This window comes from Anser brachyrhynchus, assembly GCF_964034855.1.
Source record: "Anser brachyrhynchus genome assembly, chromosome: 17".
NCBI lineage: Eukaryota > Metazoa > Chordata > Aves > Anseriformes > Anatidae > Anser > Anser brachyrhynchus.
The window spans coordinates 9,108,911-9,134,789 of record NC_137710.1 but is presented as its reverse complement, the minus strand read 5'-3'; the positions used below and the strand labels follow the sequence as shown (position 1 = coordinate 9,134,789).

The 25,879-nt window shown below is 37.8% G+C and overlaps 1 protein-coding gene across 1 annotated transcript in view; it reads left to right on the top strand.

The window, feature by feature from the left end:
• Window positions 1–6,999, top strand: part of MAPK1 (mitogen-activated protein kinase 1) — a 36,184-nt gene extending 29,185 nt beyond the window's left edge. The window contains exons 8-9 of the mRNA XM_080559836.1: window positions 371–498; window positions 2,853–6,999. Coding sequence (XP_080415962.1) covers window positions 371–487 — 117 coding nt within the window. The 3' untranslated portion in view covers window positions 488–498; window positions 2,853–6,999. The remainder of the gene's footprint in view (window positions 1–370; window positions 499–2,852) is intronic.
• Window positions 7,000–25,879: the final 18,880 nt, after the last annotated feature.

The window sequence follows — 25,879 nt, the reverse complement described above, 5'->3', positions numbered from 1 at the left end:
AAACTGAACTTGATTTAGTTCATATTATGCTGGTGGGATTTCACCTTTCTGGTGAAGAAGGAGGGGAGGAGGAAATAAGGAGGGGGACAGTACAGTATTTCAGATCATTTTTCTTCAGGTAGTTACTAAGTTACTTCGTCAAATATTTTACTGTGTGTTTTAAATTTTCCTATGATTCAATTTATGGTTCAATTTGGTAAGCTGAACTAATAAAGCACATGAGGGACTAATAGAATGAGTTGTTCCTTGAAGATGGCACAATATTAGACATTTTCGTGAAGCACATTATTTTCAGATTTTTTTCGCATACAGGGACTGCGTGAAATATACTAAAAATAAATAAGTAACAATGTGTCTCTATATTATTAAGCCTGTAGCTGAAGCACCCTTCAAGTTTGATATGGAGTTGGATGACTTGCCGAAGGAAAAGCTGAAAGAATTGATTTTTGAGGAAACTGCTAGATTCCAGCCAGGATATCCATCTTAAATTGTGCATAGGTAAAGTCACAGCAATAAGAAACCATTTGGGAAAGGGGAAAGAATTCTGTAACTCTCTGGCTACCACTAGGGAAATGTATAACTGACTGTTTCTGTTGATATGCTAACTAGCTCCTGAAGTAAAAACTTTCTGCTTATTCCATTGGCATCAGTCCTATTCTGTTACTGAAGAAATGGGTTTATTTTACTCTGCAACACTGAAATGTCTACAGGGAATCCAGGCAATTGTCTTGAGATGTTTACCTACTTTTTAGGTTACATTTAAGGAATAAGAATTACATCTAATTAGTGCTTCTCAGAATAAAAGCCGTGTGAACACTTTTTGAAATGCAAATCTTACTTAAAAAAAAAAAAAAACTTGTCAAGGGGACAGTGATCTTCATTCAAGATACTAGAGTATTTTGTCATATGGCTTCAAATGCTTTTTAAAAAATTCTTCCTTAAATGTAATGTGCAGAGGAGAAACCTTTTAAACTATTTAAAAACAAACGAAAATCCCAGAACCATAAAACTTCGGTATAACTTCCAGTACTTCTGAAATAATTGTATGACTAAATAGCTGTCTAGCTATTCTTAAATTAATTATGATTATACTTGCTAGTATTTTGAAGATTTAAACTTTCTTAATTTAAAATGTACTGATACTTGCTGTCTCTGACACTGTTTTATTTTTTCAAATCAATAAACTTAACTGGTCTTTCATGTACCATGAGGCTTGCAAGTCTCACTAGTTTCATACAAAATTGGTCAAATACTTACCTGAATGATTTTTCCAACACTTGAGAAACTTCAGTGATACTGCTAGTAGTTTAAAGTATGTAAGCTGTGTGGCTAGACAAGAAAAACAACCCAAAGACAACAGCCTAATATGTTGCCTATTTTGTGGGCTTAAAAATGGATCCTGTGCTATTCTCTACCAATGTTCTACAAGTATATCATCTCTGCCTGGCAGTTCTAGCAGAAAGGTTAAGTTTAGAGCCTGTGAGCATCTCCATTGCAAGAAATCTAAGACCTTGACAGCAGTGTGTAGAAACTGTATTGCTTTGCTATAACCAGTAATTTTTCTGCACTAAAAATGGGATTTCAGTTTCTGCATTGCTTATACCTCCAGTTTCTTTTATTTAATGTTGCACTGGTAGAAAGGAAAAAAAGTTGAGGAAACTGTTGAAAATGGTTTTGACTTTAACAGGGATAACTTCTGTTGTCACTAGTTTGAATATTGAATATAATTATGTTGAATATCAAAGTTCACGACAAGTAATTTTGATTTTTAGAAAGTGTTTCATTTGTAAAGCTTACTAGCTAACATTCACAGCTATTTTAATAATTAAAATTTAGATAAATCTGAGGCTCATACTCTGGGCTTTTATTACTAGTTGGGCATTACCAATAGAATTAGAACTGGGGTGCAATAACATGTCTGGTACCCACTAGGAGTACATGCACACATTCTGAAAGAAAATAACATAAATGGAGTAAGATGAAACCTGCTATTAAAAGGCCATAGAATCAAGGAGGGAGAACAAATAGCTAGCATTGTGGCAAATCAGTTTATGATCTCTGCTCCTTTCCTCTTTGCCCAGACCACACTTCCCTAGGTTGTATTAGGGATTAAGGGATAAAGATACCTATCGGGGATCCAGTGCTAAGGGAAATTTCTTTGAATGCTATTACGAGAAGTTGATTTGGTTGATGTGATGCTGAAATTTAAGTGTTTTACTTAACTTGATCACGATATGCTGGTATATTGTACAAATCTGTCGTTAGAATTATTAGATACTCTGTTTCACAGCAGTTTAAGTAGCTGACGTAGTGAAAACTGGTCCTTAGCAGTTGGCTTGGACTGCACAGTAACAAGTCTCTTCCTGTGCACTTATACTCTCCTCCCCAACCCCACACTTTGTCAGCTAGCTCTGCTCAGTGTGTTATTTCCTGTCATAGTTTTTGATTGTAGTTTTTGGAATTAAGAAGCCATGTGAAAATAAGCAATTATTCAAATAAATAATGAGTAATTTGGAGAAAGGTAGAAATATCTTCCTGTTTAATAGTCATGTTTCTGTATTTTGTCACTTAGGAGTTTAAAAGGACTTACACAGGGAACGGCTTGTGTTTGGGGGGAGTTATAACCCATGTGGATAACGAAGCTAACATTTTAAATAGTTGGTCTCCTGGCTACTTGCTAGGCTAAGGAGTTTCTCAGGGAAAGCTTTTTTTAAAATAATATATATTGGTACTGCTGTCTCTGACTCATGGTAAGACATGGTGTATAAAAACACAAATAGGAAAATGTATCTGTTTTGAAAGACAATGTTAAAACTTTCTTCACTTAAATATGTCTCTGCTCTTTTTTGTAGGACAAGGACTTAAAGGACTGGGCATGCTCAAACGTTGCTGTTCTTCTTCCCAGTTCTTTATTGTTGGTCATGTCTTGTGGCCTCTCTCAGCTTATCCACTAACTCCTTTGAGCCATTCAGGAGGGCAGTTCCTGGTAGTTTTGGCTTTTCATGCTTTCAATGAATCTTTTAAGCCTGAAGAATTGTAATTTACACTCCTATGCGTAATGCCCATTGTTGACCTGTTGCAGTACTGTACTGTAAGTGCACCTACTGCTGGCCGTGTTTTAACTGCTTGCTTTCTGGTTTGAAAGATGCAGTGGTTCCTTTCACTCCTGGATCAATATCCAAGAAGATAATTCATTAACCGATAAGAAGTTTACACCATGAACTATGTTTTTCTGACTTTACTGAAGTCGCTGGCATTTTTTTTAGAAAAGCTACTATTCAGGGCACTTTAAGTCAGTGACATCCCAGATTTTTTTTGCACTTCCTTTTTAAATAGAAATGGTTAGCATCCAGTGGGGTTTATACCATTATGCTATGGATTACAGCATAAGTCGTGTTCATGTTAATCTTGCTTATGCACTTGTTTGGGTGTCCTGTGCTGTACATATAGGTATTCTATACAGCGTAATAGCCACATAGGAACCCATCTTAATTGAATTCATCTAAGAAACATTTTTCCGTGTATTGATGAAACTTGTACCTTTTCTCCCTGCCTTTTTTAAGAGATCATTTAAAGTTTAACCATGTTGGAGGCGTAGTACTTCCAAAGTTCATACCATATAGTAGTGTTTATAAGACTTGTGCAAAGAGAATGAGTGGCAGCTCGCCAACTTATATTTATTCACCGTGTGGTGGAAGATTAGCAAAGAACATAATGGCATGATGACCTACAGGTGAATGCTTTTCTTTGTGGAAGGCATCTGAATGTGGTGGTAAGCGAGAAACCAAAATATGATGTTAATAAACTCAGTCTACATACTGCATACCAATGAAATGCTTCAAATGAGGATTGATAGTTTTACATTTTAATCACTGACATTCAGAATTCTTGCAGAGAGGAACACTGCATCTTTAAATGAGAAAGTCTGAATTTACTTTTGCTCCTACAGCATGTCAGCATCTCAAGTTCATTTCTTGCAACCTACACTATGGTGATTTGTAATCAAGCCTCCATGAGCTCGTGACATGAAGTACTGTTCTGTTGTCAAGTACTATCAAACTTTTCTGATAATGCTGAGTTAGGACAACCAAACAAAGCTAGCACTAAATAATGTTTAAAATTGTATACCTTTTAATGATCTTTTCAAGTATTTGTTACTGAAATTGTATAATGTGGAGTTTACTAGGTGTTATGTTCCAGTGCAGTGCCTCCTTTTCTTTCCCCACTGCTCTCTGTGGTGAGAAATTTGCCTTGTTTAAAATAATTACTGTGCCCTCGCATGACTGTTAAAGCTTTCTGTGCAAAGATGATTGTCTAAGTGCCACATGCCTATGATTGAGAGAAAAAAAAATATTGTTACCTCTGAGTTGTGTTCAACTGAAATGCTATTCAACAAATAACTTAGGAAAAATAGTTCTATTTTTAGCTTTTCATATCTCTGCTGTCTTTTTCTCATTTTATTTTGGCAGCAGTGAAGAATGGATTGTATAGACTGCTTGCTAATATGAACAAAATGCACTTGTAATTCCTGGAAATAAATTTAAATCTTATATCTTCACATTAACATAAAGGATTAGTTTTTGGTTTCCTCTTGGGTAATGTGTTTGAATGGAAATCAGGTTCAATTGCTACTGTAGTATACAAGGATGCTTGCTGGTTAATAACTCCAGGCTTCCTCATACCACTTAAGTCTGTTTTTCAAAGAAAAGAAAGCCATTAACTTAGATTTCAATAGATAAGGGTGCTTACAAGATTCCATTTCAAAATTTTCCTTTTCTTATAGTTTGAGTGTTAGCCTACCAAAACTAATTTTTAATAAGCAAGGGTTCATTTTAAAGGGCATTTTTGATTAGGAAATTCCTGTGGTACATAAATCTCTGTTGCGTGGAACATATTAGGAGCATTATCAGGACACTGCACAAGTGATCGTTGAATTGTGGTATGGAACCTATGCTAAAAAACATTTCTATAGAAGAAATATGCACTTGACTGTTGATACTAGTGTAGAAATTTCTTTTGACATTTCTACACATCTTTACCAAAATGCTTTCCTCACTTGGTTTGGAGAAGCTGAAATATTTCTAGAATCTCTGCTACTTGTACCATCGTCATTACTACAGGAATCATGGTTGGAAAGATGACTGTTACTGAAATTAGTTTGTAACACCTCAGTTTTAATTTATTAAGGAAGAATTTTGGCAGCTTGTTTCATCCTTCTTTCCCAGTAATTTTTTCATATTTTTTTTAATTTTGGATTTTGGGGGAGCTGGAGATTTACCTTTGCAATCTGTCTCTCGGGATGAGAAGCCAAGGGTTTGCTTTACCTAACATCTGGTGCTTTCAGGCTTTCTTCCTTAGCTATCCTGCTGAATCAAATTGGCATCCATCAGTATCAGTAACTGCATTCATCTATCTTCTACTGAATTCAGTACACATTGTTAAGCAGAATTTGTTAAAGTGTCAAGTGCAGAAGCGTGATTATTTTTTTTGTCAGACTTTGAAAACAGTTTAAAAGAAGGTGCCTATAACAACACTGTTAGGTCAGCTATTTCATCATTTTACATTGATTTTTTTTCTCTTTTATCTACTTTTTGTATTTTTAGAGCAGAGAACCGAAACTCGTAACTGAAGTAACATGTATTTCATGGTAAAGATGTTTTGGGAATAAGGAATGTAAACAGTTGATTGTCAAAACATTCCAACTTTATAGCTGAAGAAAAATATGCAAACATGAACTTCTTATCGATGCTTTGGCAAAGAAGCATCTTATTCTGCTATCCTGACTGTCACCAGAATCTTCCTCATCAATATTACGTATATATATATATATATAGTCGAAGTGTACAACACACTACATGGGCCGAGCGGTGTGGTGCACTATGAGCTTTCAGGAGTAGCAGGTGGTGACATAACTCAGCAGTGGCCAAATGAAACCCAAGGAGTTTAGCATGGTTTTCCTTACAGAATGGGAGAAAAAGTAAAACCTGTTGTTGCTGCCCACTGTAATACGCTGTGTTATATTTATACCATGTCGAAGTTGTTTGCTGAGCAACTGTACTATAGATTTAAACTTTATTAATATATATTTGCTTATGTTAGTGTAGTTTATATAGTCCTTGGTTATTGATAAATTTATTGTGTTGTTACAGCACAGTGATATGGTATAAATATAGGTCTATACATACACACAATATACTCATGAATTTGGTCCCTTGCATAGTACTTTTATATTTGTACAGCAATGTCTTCAAGTAATCCCGGATTTTAGGGGAAGTATTTTTGTAAATGCAGTGGTTTAAACAGAAAATCCAAACAATCCTTTTACTAAGTTTTAAATTCATTTGTGGTTCAAAATGGTTTAGTTAACAATTGAAATCAAGACACTAAATTAGTGAAAAGTGCACATTAGTAAAGTGAAGCTTACAATGTTTTTTTTTGTAGCATGTGCTGTGATCAAACTAAGTGAAACATTGGAGGAAATGTAAAAGTTGGACTACCTTTGTAAATCTAGAACAAATTTCTAAAGGTTGCAGCTGGATTACTTACTATTGTTGCCTTTTCTTGTGTTGTATCAGTGTAGAGCACTCTTAAAATACTCAAACTGCTTTGTCTTTGCTTTGTACTGTTGGTGCCTTCTTAGTCATGTACCCCACAAGTCATGCATAGCTAATTTAGTTAATGGTAAGTTTAAAATTTAAGAAAAAGGCAAAGGAAGATTTTATATAAAAAAACTAAAAAAAATAAATCATTTTCTGTATGTTCTTATTCATTGTAACAATTAAACGTTTATATTGTGACAGATTTGTGATTTGGTTAATCTGTATAGATCAATTGTAAGTAGCAAAGGTTTATATTTCGTCTTATTCTTTTAATGTTGTAAACGTTTGTGATTTTCTTTTTTAAATCAGGTAACTTAATGTTCTGTTTTGTTTTTGGCATCTGAATCTTGTAAAAACAAATGCAAAGAAAATCATTAAATTGTGTCCCTGTATTACCAAATCAGCATAGTACTGTGCATATATAAAAAATGACTGGAATTTCGCTTTAAAATGAGCTGTTTTATAAATCATACACTGTATTACATTAGCATGTCTAAAAAATGACTGTCACTTGAACAGTGTAGTAGCAAGTAGCCTACATGAATATTTTAAAATACACAAGTGTGTTTGTTTTAGTGTATGACTATACCAGCTTGAAATTAAATTAGGGAAGCCATCCAAAAAAAATACACGTAAAGTTTGTAGACAGGCAGAAGTGTTGTATCTTTGTGGCAAGAAAGTTTTGAAAGCCATTGGTATTTTGAACTATTGAGCATGGATTGTTTTGACTCTCTTGATATTATAGCTATAGCCCATTTCCCAGGAAATCTTGAAAAGAATTACTTGAGCAATCCTTAAAGACCAAATGTTTTCATTTTGCTATGAAAAAGGTTCTTCTCACCAAGGTTTGAAACATTCTGTGATGTCTGGGAGCAGTGCACTGTTACATCGCTGTAATGGGCTTTATATGGTTTTTATGTTTATATTTTTAAGCCTAAAATCAAGCTGTGCCAAAGAACCGAGCTCTTAAAAGATGTAATTGGATGATGGCAGCTAAAAACTTCTGTAATTAATATGGAAACAGAAAAAATGTGACCTGAAACTAACAAGTGTTTATCAGTAACTGACAGGTCTGTGACAACTCTGAAAACTGGCTTGTTAAAATTCATCTCTCCATCCCCTCTCTGGCTTTCACAGCGGCGAATGCATTTTCTTCCAGAATGTTACAGAATTTAATTTGGCTATAGATAGGGTTATGCATGTTCTTTTTCTCTGAATGTAGCTGCCTTTGTCTTTTTGTTCCTGCCAGCAGTACATTGGATTGCAACATAGGTATTTCAGTGAGTTACTTCAAGGTATAACAAAACTGCAGCTTGTCACAGTGGAGGTTTTGACAAGCTGCTGATTAGCACTCTTGTAATGCTTGTTTAAGTGGGGTTAGTTAAAATATGCGTATTTTCTGTGTTCCACCAGAATCGGACACTGATCCTTTGATCTTTTCTATCTGTGAGCTTGAAGCGTAATGGGCAGTCTTAAACTCCTGGAGTCAAAGACTGTATAGGTGGGTACTTGGGTTTGTTCGTGTGGGCTGGGCTGTTGTAGCTAGAGTGCCCTGGAAGCTGAACCCCCGGGGCTGGGGGAGATGGTGCACTCAAATACAAAGTAAAAATGCTTTCGAGTATAAGCAATGTCTCTGCTGCCAGTACTTTCTCTACAGACCAAAGATGCACGCTTCCATGTTGTGTACATTTTATTTCGCTATTCTTGCTACTAATTTACAGATAACACTGACAAGCTTAAAAAATAAAAGTGTAGAAGACTTAAACTTTAATAACATCAATACATGCCATTTCTGTTGATGGTTATCTTGCTCTGTCGCACATGAAACTCCTCAGCTTCAGAAGAGTTCTGCAGCTTGAACTCTGGTTTCTGAGAAGGCTTTGGTTACTCTGCAAAGCGATATTCTGTCACTTGTACAAGTGCAAGAGGTGACCAGTGTTCAAATGTGGCTCTGCTCATGCTGTGTTCATGTGAATGTTAATCTTGGAAGTTAGATATGAGAATTGTTCTGTAAACCCTTTATCTTTCTATTTTATGAATTACGCACACAAATTCAGGTATCCTTCACAACTCTTTCACAACTTTGTCCATTTTTTCAGTGTGTCCTGCTATTTTACCAATTTACTTTTCTCTGTCATCTTAATTAAAAGTGAATCTAAATTCTCAGTTGTTCCAAAAATCTGTGGGATTCATGAGATTCTGGTGATAACAGCTTACTGATCATATTAATTAAACTGATGTAAATCCACTGAAGTGGTAAGCATAAAAACTGGAAGGTCTCCTGAGATTGTTCCTGTTGAAAGCATAGTATGTGATCTGGTAACTGTGTTGATTTCTGGGACGGCAATGTAAAAACATACAAGGAACAAAAAGGGACAATACATTTATGTAAGATGTGATGTGAAACCCCATTCTACTGGGTTTTTGTTGCTGTTGGGAACTTCAGCCTGAGATTCAACAGACCCTGGTTCAAATTTTTCTCTTTTTGACTCCAAATATTTTTTAATACTTTGTGAATACTGGAAACTTCTTGCTACTTTTCTAAAATTGCCTCTCATCTTCCTCGCAGCACACACACACTTACAAGTAGCTTATGTTTGTGCAGGAAAGCTGGTCAAAGGAATCTTTTTTTCTGATTCTGTGGAAAAGAGCAAGAAATACCTTGCCAGCATGTTGGGTTTCCAGCATTTTCTCATCTAAAAATACTGAGTTAAATACTCTTGGTTATCTTGTGAGTCTCCCTGTGCATTTGTGTGATGCTCAACTGTATTAGCTTGTCAACTGAAATACTACTTCTCTATGTCTCCTGCCATTGCTGCTTGGACTGAGCTGACCTTTAATCTTGCTGAGTTATTACTGTCTTCCAGCAATGCTTCTCTTCCTCAGGGTTTATAGGTTCCATGATGGCATTTTTCTCCCAAGTCCTTTAACTGCTACCACCTCTGTTCTTTTCTTTCTTTTGCTGGCTGTAGTTCACATACAGTCTCTCAACTCCACTTTCGTTCATTTTTTTCTGTAAAACTGAGCCACAGACCCAGCTGTGCTTCATGGAGCTGGGCCCTGGGTACAGGCAGCTGACTTACGGCCTGTTGGTTACACTCCAACCACTGGCTTTAGGGAGGAAACATGCACAGCACAATGCAGTTCCCCTCCTGCGGTCACCGTAGTGCCTAGGGCAACACCAGCGAAGTTGTTGCGCAGTACAGTGATCTGTTAATTCCACCTTACAATTTTAATGCCAACCTTGAACACACAACCCAGAAATAACAATGGAAAACTGTTTTAGTCTCTCCAGCTATGATGCATTCTTTCATGCTTCTAAAAACTATTTCAAAATTTCTAGCAAAAAATAGTAAAACCCAAAGCTGGAAGAGAATAGCATACTTAAAAAAAAAAAAAAAAAAAGAAAAAAAGCTATTACTGAAAAAGACTTGAAATGCACCTTCTGCTTTTGTTCTTATATCTAAAAGTAAATGGCTTCTTCCGAAGATGTTTTTCTGCCTTAAAACAGCAAATGCAAAAATGCTGAATATTCAGAATTTTGGCTTGAGACTTACTGAATTGATTATATCACAAGTGAGTGGAACAATTCAGGGGAAGGTTTTTTAGTTGAGCCTTTCTCCTAGCTCACCTTTAATTTCAATAGCTAGCTCTTGAGAGAAAATTTTGGCTAAAAAACCAGTCTATATTCCTGTGTTAAAGTCTTAAAACTCACAAATATTCTAGCTTGTAGTTGAGACATCTTAGACTCAAGTTCAAAACAGATTTTTTAAAGTGTTATGTTTTTTTAAAAGCTCTGCTAGTCCTTGTACATGCATATACTTTTGCAGGCTCATTGAATAGGTAGGCCACAGAAATGTGAAGGGAACAAACTTTTGCAGGTCAGTTTACACGAAAGTACTTACATGAACATTGTTGGTGTCACTGTAGCTGTGTTTAATTCTGTTTGCTCTCATGTGCAGTGTATATGCAGTCCTCAGGACAAAGGTGGGGATTAAGGAAAAAACAAACTGGTCATTTTTTAAGTATTCTTTTGTAGTTAAACTTAATTTGTAAGCTTGTTTTTGAGGGTGGTTTGGTATGCTGGGAGAATTGTATTAAGCTGTTTTTACAGCTGACTTGATGACATTTCTCTAACTATAATATGCTGTTATTCCAGCATGGCAAAGGTCTGTGTAATTCATGTGCGCCCAACGTAATCACTGGTTTTCTTCTTTTGACAATAAATGGCATTGTACCAAAAGCAATATATCCTGTGTGTAGTTAGTAGTGGAAATAATTATTACTGTGCAGCTTTTATTTTCTTTGTATTTCCAGCAGTTGCCACTAGCATGGATTTTGTGCATTGACAGTTGTTCCAGGCTATTAAAGATGGTCGGTTTTTTGATTTGCTTTTTTTTTGTGTGTGTGTTTTTGCCTTTTTTTGGGGGGGGGGGGCAGCATCCTGAATAATATGTTTGCTTTCTGGAAGCTGCTGCTGTACTTTGAAGCAGAAAAGGGTTGCATCTGATGCTGCAATAAGGTTATTTTCTTCTGAGTCTTACCAGAATACATCTAGAACTAGAGTATCTTCAGAAATGCTCCTCTACGTTTTTCCTCTTGAGAAAGGCCCAGGCTCAACACCAGCATCATTAGAGCCAAGGATTATAAGACAGCAGAAGGGCTTTTTTCTCTGCTTGATTTTGGGATTCTGCTAAGCTACGCTCAGCCTTATTAGATCATGGCACTGTAAAAAGACTTGTGGAATGCTGCAACTGGTTTTGCTCACCAACTACTTAACTTCAGACCAGATGAGAACGCACAGGCAATATGCAATGCATGGGAACTCTCTAGTCTTAAGTTCTGTCTCTTCTGACCCCTCAGTAGCAATTCTGCACTACTGGCTTTGCAAGTAAATCTGCCCTGGATAACTTTCCTTTAAAAGAGGGAAGCTTTGCTTAGAACTTTCTGGGTGCTCAAGAGGACAAGGTATTAAGATAGTTATCTCCCCACCACTTGCGTCTGACTACTAGTGTGTAGTACTCATCATACCGAAGTATCACTGTACCAAAAAAAAAAAAAAGTATTGTAGAAATAACAGGGGTGAAGAACTTGCTCTTCTCAACATGTATATTCTTCCTTGCTTTCAAAGTCTGTAGAAAAATACCTACTTTCAGTCATAACTGAATAGCTTTTCTGCATTGTGTGCACATTTTTCTCTGCTGTCTCCTACTCTTTACATGTGACTTATTTTACTGCTAATGGTGTTACAAAAACTGTAGTACTACAGGTGTCATATGGTAACTTGTAAATAAAATTACCGTAAACACATGGTCAAGTTATTTGTGGTGCTGCTCTGTAAACGTGTGACATTACCTTAGCTCTAAATCTTAACTGCACTTTCCTGAAGGACCTGTACATCGTACTTAGAGCAGTCTGGTCCTAGTAACAAGTTCCAGGAAACTATAGCATGACAGCAATTATTTCTACACAGTAACTTTGCAACATAATTTTCTAGAAGACAGTAAATCAACACTTATGTCAAACTGATTGTTAGTGGAGCGGTAATACATTTTACGTAAATATCTCTAATAATTCACAAAGCAAGTGGAAAACAAAATTATTTATGGTTGGAAGCTGATTAGGAAACTTGCTGTTACAGGATTTTGACCTTGGAGCTTATCAGCTCCAGCAAAGGACTTCTTTCCTATCCAAGTGAGAGGCTGGAGGAAAAAGTGGTAGAGTTCTGACTTGTGTAGAGAACACAAAGTGTTGTGCTTTAGTTAAAACCATAAAAGATATACTCCCGTGCTGCATTTTGTTCATGGTTGGTATGCAGTAGTCAGAAATGGAGCACCAAGTGCTGGGTGGCTGGATCCAGAGGTGTGCAGGAAGGAGGAAAGGTATGGCAGGCACTGCCAGGAGCCAATAGGGATGTTTATGAACAATGTGCCCTTCTTCTTCTAGAAAACAGTCCTGAGGAAATCTAATCAGCAGTCAGATGTTAAGCATTTCCAAGCAATTTGCCGTTGTGTATGCATGTGTTGTGGATGGCCTGTCATTGGTTGGTATAGCAGTAGATGATATTTAATGATTTTTGTGCCATTTCTCTGGGGGATGGATGCATCCCTTAGTCAATCCTACAGCATGCTTTAAGAAAATATAAAAATGGCTGAATTTCCTGGAGTGTTGCAGAGATGAGAGATTTGCCATTCCCAAATCCCTGAGGCTGCAGTCAGCTGTCTTTTACATATTCAGATAAAAAGTATCTTTCTAATCCTTACCAGGGAAATAGGCCTTTTTAGAAAGGTATACCTGAGTTGGATGGGGAAGCAGAGGGATCGGCTGGTTGAAATACATGGTCCTTAAAGCTGTTCCTTCCATCACAGTATCTCTATGGAATCATCCTCTGAAGTTTTCTCTTCCATTTCCTTATTGCTTCATCCTTTTTTTTTTTTTTTCCTGTCAGTGCAGACTGAATGCTGTTTCTTTGTTTGTGAGTGATTAGATTTTCCTCCCTCCACCACTATTTGCATTCACCTGGAAGCAGTATTCACTCCAGCTTTGATTTTGTAATCTATTATTATTGTTATTATTGTTATTTTGTTATTGTTGTTGTTATTATTTTCCTCTGAGGACAGTCAATAGCTGATTTTCTTGTAAGGTAAGGTGATGCTTCCCTGTGAGATAGTACTAAAAACCTTGGCTAGTACCTTTGGCTATGCTGGCTTTGTTTTGTACAATGGACTTGACAGAGATATATCAAGAAGGATTTTGCCTTCCTTGTGTATTGTGGTGATGGTCATTGAGTGTATTAATTTGAAAAAAAAAATGTTTTAAGAAAACTTAAGGTTTAGAAAATGTTTGGTGCATTCATTTTGAAAAAATAATTGTCCTAATGATCTGCAGTGCAAGCACAGTTATTTGAAGGAATGGGCAACAGAGCTCCAGTGACAATCATGCAGCACTTGCACAGCATGTGGTTTGGAGTTGTTTTGAGACTGCCCAGGGGGGGAAGAGCAGAAAAGAGTTGCAACTCTGGTGAGCCAAAAAACATGATGTGATGCTGTCTAATACTGTTAGCTATATTCAGAATTTAAATAGCACTAAGTATATGAGCAAAGAACAAGTAATTTCAAGTTGTGGACATCCAATACTTTGGGCCAGACTTAAGACACTGCCAGCCATATTCTGTTGAAAGTGACTGTATTAATGCATTTATTTTAGACTATAGCTTCCCTTCATGCTTTTATTAATTAAGAAAATAGCTTTCCATTCACATCAATCATTTCAAGTCAAGAGAAAGAAATGACCTTTCAGTGTTGCTCATGACTTTGAATGACTGGATATGCCAACGTTCCTGCTCCTCAGCTTTCAACCGCTCTTGTAATTCTTCACCTTATTTCTTCCCTCTAAATATGCTTTTCTGCAGCTGTGACATACAGTCCTTGAGAGCCTGATTCTTTTTAAGGGATATAGATTAATTAAGAGGCAAATACTTATTATGTGGAAACATTTATCTGGAAACTGTTCCACTTAAGATGGATCAAACTGTTTCTCAAAGCAGGAGCTGTGACACTGTAGCTTGTGGCCTTTTACCTTAAGGGGCAATTGAGCCTATTTACAGCAAGCATATTGAACTAAATATTTAGTTCAGAGAATAAACACGCTCAAAATAAATGCAATACTTCTCATAATAAAATGTCATGCCCTTGATAGCTATTGAATGGAATCTCTGACACACAGAAAGCAACCAAACTACAAACAAACAGGTATTAGAAAACAAAAATGTCTCAGGAGTAATCCTCTCAAGTGAATGAAATCCTTGTGTGTAGCAGAGTTTGTCTGAAGGTGCTGATTATAACCCAAGTGTTTTTTGTGGGTAGAGGTGGGCAGCAACAATGAAGCTTGTGGCATTTCTTGTATAAACATTGCTATCTGCAAATTGCCACACACCTCCTCAAACAAAAATAGCAATTAATTAACCAAGAGAGGCTATTTCAGCTCTTAAATTGCTTATTCCAGATATTTGAGTATTGCCGTGGCATTCATTTGCACTGAAAATGGATTCATGATGACATTTTTGTGTTAAAGCATTGAAATTTTGCATGTGTATATTTTGTTTTTACTTAAATGTATGAATCACCTGAATACCTAGTCATTTTCATTGTAGGAAAAAAAACACAACAACATTTCAGTGATCTTACATTGCTATTGCCTGCTAACTGTACTTGAATTTGGAGGAGGGGAAACCTTATTTGCTTTTCTCTTCAAGTGCACGCTTCTATGCTCTGGATTATTTTTAGAATAAAATAAACTTCAAGTAAACTAGTAATAATGACAAAGTCACTGTCTGGCCTGTTCAGGAATAACAAGTACATTTGTATACCCTTTGCAGCTACTTGTGTAGTGAGGAGCTAGCTAATATCTAAAAAGCCTGAAGAAAATGGATACATAAACCCAGCTTGTTCTCTCCTACAAACACAATCCCCATATCCTCCTACATGCCACTGTACCACAGGCTAGCAGCTTCCAGGAATTGGTAGTCAGCAGACGTTATGATGCTACTGAGTGTTTTTTCTGATGTCATGGGGTTTTATTAGGTCCAAAAGTTTGACCACCCCAGTGCCCTGTCTCCCTCAGCAAGTAATAGGTGCTGCCAGAGGTGCTTTACCTTGTATGCCCTTCCAGAGATTTACTGGTTTTCAATTTGTTGTCTCTTGTAATCCATTGCTTTTCTTCAGTCCGTTCTGTTGGGAAGGCTTAAACATTGTCCTAGAATTGGATTAATGCCTGGCCTTAGCTGAAGAATGGGCACTCCAAGGGGGACATGGGCCAGCAGTGGGTACCCAGGGAGAAATGTAAGAACAAGGTGAGCGTATTTTGCCAGAATGCTTTCTTGCAGAGTTTATGGCTCAGAGATGTTTTCCTATTTCATAGGTCTAATGAACTGTCTACTTAGAATTTTATTTGTATTTCTTATGGCTTTGTCAGTAATTATTTTGAGATCTTTTTGTAATTCTTTGCAGTTATATGATAGCTTTTGTAAAATGTATATTAAGCTAACACAGATAATCATTGAAAACATCAGGTTGGAAGGAAGTTCTGAAGGTCGTCTGGTCCAACCCCTGATGACCACAGTGAAGATGTGGTGACCTGGACTGCCTCTGGACTGCATGAGGCTGAAGAAGACCTACTCAAAAAGAGGAGGATGATGTAGATCTTTAGTTCTTATTGCTTATGTCATGGGCATGGAATTTACCATTTCACTTTTATTTTTACCCATGCTTCAGTCACGTTCACCTGTATGCTATACAGGGTAGTGCTCCTCACAACATCCTTTTCTGTTTTGACTGGAAGACAGTGTTTAGCAAAGAATGTCATTTACGTTTGTGCAGAGCCTTTAGCTACTGTGGAGATGCAAACAATAAGCCCCTCTGCGCCGTACAGGCTGCCCTTCCTGGCACCATCAACGATGTTCCTGGTTGGAGCACACAGCAGAAGGTGCACCATCATAGTTTTTGCTGTTCCTGCTCTCGGGCTAGGATATTGTTTTTCTTGGGCTACCCATCTGCACTTTTCAAGAACTGGGCTTTACACATAGACACAATCTATATTCTAGAAATTATAAGCCATTTAATGTAACATTCACTATTCATTTTGTCTGTAACAGGGCTATAAAGTATCCAGAGAGCAAAAAAGGAGATAAAATTGCCCTAGAAAAGACATAATAATACGTTTCATTCAGCCTCCCACTAGAAGCCTTGTCTCCATGAAAACCCTAATAAAAGCTGTTAAAGGAAAAGCATAACTATAGCTTAGACCTACGTACTTCAAAGCTCTCCTGCATATTCCAGTAATTGTAGAACTGTTGGACCTGTAATTGTGCCATCTGCTGGTGGAAAGTAGCCACGAATATCATTTATATAAATAACCTTGCTGAATGACAGTTAAACATGACTATAAAATAGCAAAAATTATGATGATAACACCTAAGGGTGTTCTGAAAAAATATTGTATAAATTCTCTAGAAATGTAGCTCCAATAGTTATCAAAGGCTAACCTAGCAACTATTTAGGGTTCTGTTCACTTCAAAACTGTGAGTGAATGATATATGTTCGTGTGATGTTTTTTTGTGTGTGTGGTGTGTTTTTGTTTGTTTGTTTGTTTTTTAAGCAGGCAGAGAGGCAGAGTCATAATGTGTGTGTAGTATGACTGATCAAGGTAGTAAATATGAGGATTAAAAGAAAATTTTGTTGGACGGGGACTGATTTGATCATACACCCCCCCCCCCCCCCCCCTTTTTTTTTTCTAGTTTCTGTTATAGGTCTAAGCAATTCCAACCACCTACGAATAAAGCATAACACCCTGTTAGGGAATGAGGCACAGAAGCATGGTGAAACATTGGGTACTTTCTTAATATAAATATTAATGAATAGTATTATGCTAGTTACGACTGTCAAACTTTGTACGATCTGTTCTTCTTGTCTCCTTACCTTTCCACCCCTTTTCATATGTACTGACGTAAGTATCAAAAGAGTAATTCAGGATAAAGGATAGCCATTTTTTGGAACTGAGAGAAAACAGGATTGGAGCTTGATTATATGAAAAATTACTAAACTCTTGTGTGGTTTAAAATCCCTGTTTACATGTGAGTCGGTCTCTCTCTTGTAATTATATCCAAGGAATTGCAAAATCTTATTTGTAGTCATGGAAAAGCATCTTGCAGGAAGTTTCTGGATACTAATGTTCAGGGTATCTTGTTGGTTCTAACAGTGATTCTGAAGGCTTTGCAATGTTGTTTATTCACTGCTTTGCACCCTGCTCAGAAAGGTACTCCACCTACTGTATAATTCTCTGAGCTGACAAAAAAGCAGATACCACTTTTGTGATTAAATATGAGTTACATTTACTTGTGCTTGTGTGCTCCTGCTCGAGCAGCAGGTTTGGTCCTGTCTTGTGCCTCACTGAGCCGTGCAGAAGTCTTAAGTGACTTTTTTTTAGAGCCTGAAGATTTGAGGTTCCCCAGAAATGAGGCACTGGATTTTAATTTTTTGCAAAAAGGATGGCTGAACAGTGATTTGATGAGGATACTTGGGAGCACAACAGCAAAATCCAGGATATAAAATGGATTTCAATAATGAACACCAGAGTATCAACATCTCCAAAACTTATGTACCAATTCAGATGGCATTTCAATATTTGCATTTCAACCCTGTATTACCAGCCAACCTCCTCCTACCCTGGCACACTGCAGAACATGAAGCAGCAGCATTCCCTCTGGTTTTATTTTAAGGAATTGTTATTGCATGCTATGACATATGCCTGGCAGCTTTCATGTTTAGTGCTGGTCTCTACTGTCTCAAGCAGATGTAAGATAGACTTTTCTAGCTTCCTCCCACCCTTGTTCCAGTCATTCAAAATGCAAGCCATGCTGTGGCTTTAAAGGTTAGAGCCCCCTTTGCTACAGGCAGGTCTCCCCCTTCCCATCCTGCCCCCTTCGCTGTGCTGCCTCACTGTGCTAGAAGTTGAACCAGTGACTGTGCCAGGCTCAGAAAACATTTTGACAAACATGTAGCTACCAGAGCAGAACAAAATAAGTATTCAGTAGCTGTGTGGCATAGTTCATAGCACAGCGTGTACTGTGTGCATAGTGCCTTATGACCAAGCAACACACTTATTTAACGCAAATATTTTTTCTTGGTATAACATCTTGCAAGGATTTCTTCATATAAAACTGTACTGCAGCTGTAAGCAAATTTGATTTATGAAATGGGTATGAAGTACAGCAGAAGGAGTGAGACTTCAATGCTATTAACTCACTATGTGCCAGCCTTGCCAACTTGCATTTGTTTTCAGATTTTTGAGCACATCTATGGGAACATAAAATGGAAATCTAGATATGGAATATTCTCTAGCTTGACACATATTAACAGGTAAGGCTGCTTTGTTATTCACCTATGGATATCGTGGATACTCTACATGACTTCTCAAGAGATTTTCCTTGCCAGGAATAATTTGCTGGGACCTGCGACTCCTTGGAAACAGGGACTTGCATTGTTTCCACATCATATGGATCACAGATACATCTTTGATATTAAGATGGCCAAAATACATGCACAGCTAGCCCCATCCTGTCAAATACCTAGCAACTAACTGACTGGACCAGTTTCTGGAAACATAATTTGTGTGCTCTCGATCTCTGCAATCTTGCATCTCTGACAATATTTTTAAACAGAGATGAATTCAATTTCTCATGTGACCCTTAGAAGCTCTGTCCAATAATATACAAGGTGATACACAACAGAACAGCAAATCCAGCATACCCTGTCTGGTCACTGCCTTCCTGCTGCCAATGCTGAAGGTGCCAAAAGTGAACTACTCACTCAAGAAAATACGTAGTTGTGCTATACACTAAAATATGACCTTATATAACTGAGTTACGAACAAGGGACTACGATGTGGTCAATAAGTTCAGATGCTGGCTATCTTCCGTAATTTCTGCTGTGTCTTTTTTCCTTTTCTATGCCAATTTCGTGGTTTGGGTTGTCAAGCAGTCAAATCAGGGCAGTTACTGAACATACTTATTCAGGTTCAGGGATGGCAAGATAAGCTCTACAGGCAAGAGACTGATTGAGAAGTATCTGCTTTTTCTTCTGTATGAATGCTAGCATTTTATTTAATGACAACCACATGAAAAATATTTGTATTGGAGAAGCAAAAAAAATGCTGCCAAAATAAACAACAGTAGATCTGTGGTTATGTTTTGGCAGAAAGTCTAGGCAGTTCTTAAAGCTCAGCTGCAGATTATTTCACTGGCCACACCAAGTTCAATACTGAACAGCAATATTACTGCAGGTTGGGGTTCAAAAGTGCTGACAGATATTTGCTCTCACTATGCCTTACCGAAGCTTCTGTAACAAGGAGGATGTAATCAAATACTGTGATTGACAGCGTTATACGGGAAAATAGGCGATGCTTGCATGCACTGATCTTGTCTTTAACTAGTTCCCCTATTTCTCTGTTATCAGAAATATTCAACCCATTTGATCTAAAAGTTATAAAGGAAGTTCACATATTTATCTGTCAATAATTATGTAAGAATGTTTTTAAGAAGTTGACTCAGACATCTAGTAAAAAAATTAAGTACAAGATTGGCCACAAGGTGGAGCCAGTACAGTAGCAGGCGTATCTTCCGAGTTAAAGAAAACGTTGTGTTACTTTGTCTCCCTCGGTATTTCAGTAGTATCAGCATCTTTAAGAGGATTGTTCACTTTTCACAGTTACTGAGGCAGCATTGAAGAAAACCAAAACCAGGTAGTTAGGGTGAAGAATTCATATTTAAAGAAATCCATCCAACAAATGAAACTCTTGCATCTAATCTGACCTAGAAAGCTATAAATCAGTGATGCTTTTTTCTTGACACTGACCTAAGGTAGCCTTTGGACTCAGTTGCATTCTCCATGAGTTTATAAAATTAAGTGCCTTGAGGAAAAGAAAGAATGATTGGGGGGGTGGGGGGGACACGACACACACTCATCAAGAGTGTATTTCCATCTCTATAAGTGTTGTCTAGGCTTTGAACTTTGCAAGTCTGCTTGCTTAGAAAGAAAGGTGAGAATAGGAAAGTATTCATGTTCTTGAAGTCAGAACATCAATTCTGAAATGCATTTGGGGATCCTAATGAAGAATCACTTGAACACCTGGCAATTAGCCAAGCAGATAGATGTGATCATCAGGCTGTCAAAATAGGTAAAGAACAGTCATGTGTTTGACTATTGGAATCCACAGTTCAAGAAATCATTTGATAACTTGAAGAATGATCTGAAAAAAGATGTAGAAACAACTCATAAATTGAAAAATGTGTTTTATAAAAGGCTATACCCAAAAGGATGTCTATACTAAGTTTCATTGTCTCTTCAGTCTTACGAATGAAGGAATAGAGAGCTGAAAGATAAAACTAAATACATTGAAGGGAAAAATAACATTTATATCTTTATTGATTACAGTAATTAATGACTGGAACAACAAATTAATTTGTAAATTGAGACAGGATGTCCCAGGATGTCCCAAGAAAGAAAGAGAAAGGAACTAAACAAATCCTAAATAGAAAAAGCTTGAATCCCTGCCTTTAGCCAACTGTTTTGCATATATAGCCAAGCATATGCAGAATGTATTTAGAATGTATTTATACAAAATATGTATCAACAGAAAATAAATCTCTAGTTTTCTACAGCTCACAAAACACAGGTTTAACTTCTCAGATATGTAATAGCTGCCTAATATCGCCAGAGTCTGTAGCTACATGAACGAGATGACAATCTTACATAATGGTGGATTTTACAATATATATGTGTACATTGGAAGAGCTTCTATAGTTCTTTTTATTCTACTACCTTTTCCTTTTGCCTTAGAGAAATGTAGCTTCTGGTTTCTTTATTGATAAATACAGACAATGCATGCTAGCATCTGGTTTTGTGCTTTAAACCACTATAGTCCTCGTAAAGTGCAATTAGTTTGTATGTGTTGCTGTGCTGGTTTATTGTGTTGCCAGTCTTATTTGCATGCGAAATTGAGATTCAAATATTCCACTACACTGTGTAATTTACTCACCAGGAGTGAATAGCTGCAAAACTGATGATATGCCGTTTCCAGTCTCATCATGATAAAGGGCCGTCTGATTCTTGTCTACAGTCCAGGTATATCTCACTGGAGGTACAACCTAGCCCCCTCTGCTTTCAGAATCCCCCACCCACTTTCAGGGGTTCATAATAGTTCTGTCTTTTCAGTTTTTGGATATGATCTAAACCCCCCAAAGCAGCTTGGGATAGCTTATAATAACTGTCACTCTTTCAGAGATCAGGGGAATGATACAGAATCGCAGGGCTTCCCAACTTACTGAACTATGCAAGTAGCTGCTCGCAGTCCCTGCAGTCCCTCCGCTTTTGAGCAGTTCTGCATTTGAAGACAATCAGAACTTCATGCATCCAGCATCCTTTTCTCTCCACAGCTTACCTAGTACAAGAAACAATTTTCAGGTATAAATATGGCTGACACTTGTGATCACCCTTTCATTACTGTGCTCCTATCAAATGATTCTAATCACCCCAATGATTAGAGACAATGTATACACCTGAATTGGGCATCTGAAGTGATGGATGCAAATTTTTTTCCACCTCACATCCATCTATATGTATATGAGTATATGTTCACATCTGTTCCTATATAAAATCGTGATAAAAAAATATAGCCCCCAAATTTCTCTGCCTACTGTCCACTTGAGGATACCTTGAGACTTCAAAATATTTTGAGAGCGCTGACCGCATCACTTGATATTCTCTGATCCGTTGAAGCAGCAGCTTCACTGCAACTTTTCTGTTTGCAGGTTTTACATTGGTGTTGTAGTACAACCAAATACTTACTCTTAATGGTTTCAAAAATCATGCCAAATGAAAAGATAGTAATTTCCTTGTTTGCCCTAAATATCTCCCTGCACACAGTGCTAGACAAATGACAAAAATATGCTGTGACAAGCACCAGTATAATTTGTTTATGAACTAACAGTGAGCTGGTTTGCAATTAACGCATAATATTATCTTTTCCTATTATATAATCAGAAGTTTGTTCTACTTTTGTCTCTTCCCATAAGTAATCTCCACAAAGAAGTACCAGCTAGCTAGTACCAGCTAGCTTTTTGTTTCTTTGTTTGTTTCTCAATTTCATTTTAAAGACCAACACCCTTTATAACATTCATTATATGTCAGCTATTCCTATACTATACTCCTTAACCTGGCTGCTGCCAAGAAGGAGATGTATATTCTTTTCCTTGGAGAACTTGGGAGAACACAGTGTTATAAATGTGAGTAACTGACAAGAGCAAGCTCCTCTCCTCTCCTCTCCAAAAAAAATTTTTTCCTCTTTCTGTAGTCTTCTTTCAGCTAAAGCAAAGACCACAGATCTTGACAATTCAGAGACCAATTGATTTTTTAAAAATTTGGTTAAAGTCTCCAAATGTTTGAGGAACAAAGGAAGGAATGATCCTGAAATTCTTTCTCAATTTAGGTGCCTTTAGTAATCCTTCCTGCCTCTACTTGTCACATTTGGAGTTTGTCTAGTTTCCAGAATGGCTTATGGTTTTTAGTACAATTCACCTACCAGTTCTCTTTCTAACATGCTAATCCACAAAGACAATGACTGAGTGCCAGCTCTACAGCTCCCGTAACCCAGTGAATTCCAGAACTATAGACCATAACCTTGATTAGAATCCTTAATAAGAAACAGTAACACATCCCTGCTCTTATTACAGAATTATATTTAAACTGAAGTTTCATGATGCAGAGCACGCAACAGAAACATAGGCAAGAGTTGTCAGACTGTCAAAATCAGCGCCATTAAAGTGCTGTGCATTCTATTACTGATGATAATATGGTTGTGATATAATTAGGACACTACGCAGGGTTTAGTAGTAGTAGTATGACATCTGCTTTGCTAATCAAGATCAGAGCTCAACTGTGAAAGGCAGACTTCACCCTGAGAGTTTATAATCCAAACACTGTAGAGATTGAGATTCAGCATTTCTCAATTTCTTCCATGCTTTTTAAGTTATTTCGCTATCCCAGTGGACTACACACAGTACTGTCAAGTACATCACGTTGTACCAGAGGTTCATTTGTATAAGCAACTTTAACCTGCTACTGAAGGCATTGAATACATCCTTGACATGTCTTTATCTTAAAAAAAGAGAGAGAGAGAGAAAGGGATGGTATTCTAACAGTGCAGCTTGTGTATTTGTTACTAGGGAAACAAATAGCAAAGAGAAAGAAACCCTCAGTGTCCTTGTCATTTGGATCTTTCAGTGGAGAAGCGAAGCTTGTGTTAAAACAATGGAAACATTGTTCTACTTTCAGGATCCTTTGCTGTCCTCACTGAATGACAGACACTTCTTTCTCCCCCTTGTCCATCTTGTCATCTCTGAAAAGGAGAACCACTTCTATGCTCAGGATTGGACTACTTTTTTTGGCTTTTTTTTTTTTTAATTCCACATGTAGAGTTTAAAACCTGTGCCTGTGTAACCTGTTCAGTTCCTAACACCTAAGGCAAGATCACAGCATGTCTCTCGAGGAAAACAGGAGACACCAGGTGTCTGCATCCACTCTGCAGAAAAGCATGTACAGCAGCACAAGTGGTCCCATGTTTGCACTCCTTTGAGTCAGTGCTGAACCAGAGCATGGCATCTGACCAGCAAGACACCAGAGAGGGAAAGGTACTGCAGCATCTGCCACATCTCAGAACCAGGACCCTGTGCAGCCAACAGTCACTGATGGGGACTGTGCGCGTGTGGTATCAGGGCCTTTTGGGTTTGGGGGCTGTGTACTGTGAAGGGAGCTTTGCCACCAGTTCAGCAAACCAGTGAGGTGCCAGTCACAGCTTATGTGGACTGACGCAGATGTGGGATGGGGAGCACTACCTGCAGAAATTTTTTTATTGACACCTTCTGCTTGTTGCTTAATATTACTCATTCCTAATAAAAAGAAAAAAGAAAAAAGAAAAAAAGAGGATAAAAGTTGAAACTATGGTAAACATACTGTGGTATGGTACTGTCAAACCCATCATAAATATTAACTGCTATTAAAAAACCGAAGCATAACTTCTTAAGTATGCATACAGGAGTATTTTTTAGATAATAGTATGGCAGCAGGCTGAGTGCATAGGGTATAGAATCAGCTGTACCAGATCAAAACAGCTGTCCATCTGACTAAGGAGACTTAAGTCTTTCTTGTTAAGGGAGAGTAGTAATAGGCCCCTTAAAATGAAGTATAAGAAATGGCTTGTTAAAATTTTATAAAAGTTGGTTATGGGATATTTTTAACTTTTAACTGTCTGAAGCTGTTTATCAAGATTTATGTAGACTCCACATTATATCATATTTAACGTAATTTCTCTGCTTGGTTACGCTACATCCCTGCCTCTTTCTCCATTCCAATTATTATCTTGTTGTATGCCTTTATCATACGCCTCATCTAACTCATCTGTGGCAACTGGATTAGGAAGCCTGAATTGGTGCTCTCTGAAGTGCAGCTAAGTAAGTCAAATGGATTATCACCTTCCCCCTTTTTACAAGACTACAGCTACCAGCACTGGAGCTGGTGAGATGACAGGGAAATTGCAATTAAAGCTCTACTGGCAACACTTTTGCAGATATTTGTTTCTTGCTGTCTCACCAATACAAATGTCATTTTTTATTGTGCAAGCATGACTTTTTTGTACTGTTCTTCAAGGATGGCCATTAATTTGGTGTTAAAGAAGACGCATATAACAAAAAATGTATAAATACATGAATTATATAGAATTTAAAATTGTGATTTGCAGAATAAAATCAACTAATGCATGGTTTAATGATTGTAGCCACTAGCTGAATTGTAACGGATCCTATTTCTCTAATATTCTGCAAAGTACCAAAGCCCCTCAGGTCAAAATAAATAAAAAATGAAAATGAAGGATTTAAAGAAGAAAGATGTCAGTACTGACAGGAAGAGAAAGAGGTGAAGTTAGTTTTATTGATGCTGTATTTATGTAGCACGACAGACAAGCCCTGCCTCAAGGTACAAAGTGTAAATGACAGCTTCGTCATGGACTTCGTCAGTTTGTGTCTCTGCAGTCTGAGCCTGGGTAAATAGAAGAGTCCAGCCAAAATAAACCAGGGGCTAGCTTTTATTTACTTTTTTTTTTTTTTTAAAGGAAAACGAGATCAGCGCCAACAGACCTGGATGCTTCAGAAACGACTTGTTTGTGAATCATGTTTCAGTGTTCAAACGTGTTTTTATGCCTCAAAATGTGTGCATTGTGTATCTGTAAGCACTGAGCCCTTCCCCAAACTCCTTCTCCAGACACAAGTGCTCTAGCCCCTTCTACTTATACTCAGGCTCCAGCAAGGCATGCTTTTGTCAGCGCTTTTTGCCCACATCACCAAACTTTTTAAGACCGATGCCATCTCCTCGCCTTTTACCTACTTCCAGCAGCCGCCTGACAGACCAACCACCTCCGTGTGGCACACCTTAAAGCCCCCCGGAGAACACTCGGGGCTGCCCCAGCGGCAGCTCCCCTCACGGCGGCAGCTTCCCCTCACGGCTCCCTCAGCGGGGCCGCGCTGACGCCCGCCCTCCGCGCGCTTCCCGCCTGAGGGTAGGGGGTGAGGAACGGGGGGGGGGCGCTCGCTGCACGCGCCCGACGGCCCCGCGGGTGGGCGGAGCCACGGAGCCCGCCCTCCGCGTTCGCCCCGCCCCTCCCTCACCACAAAGCCC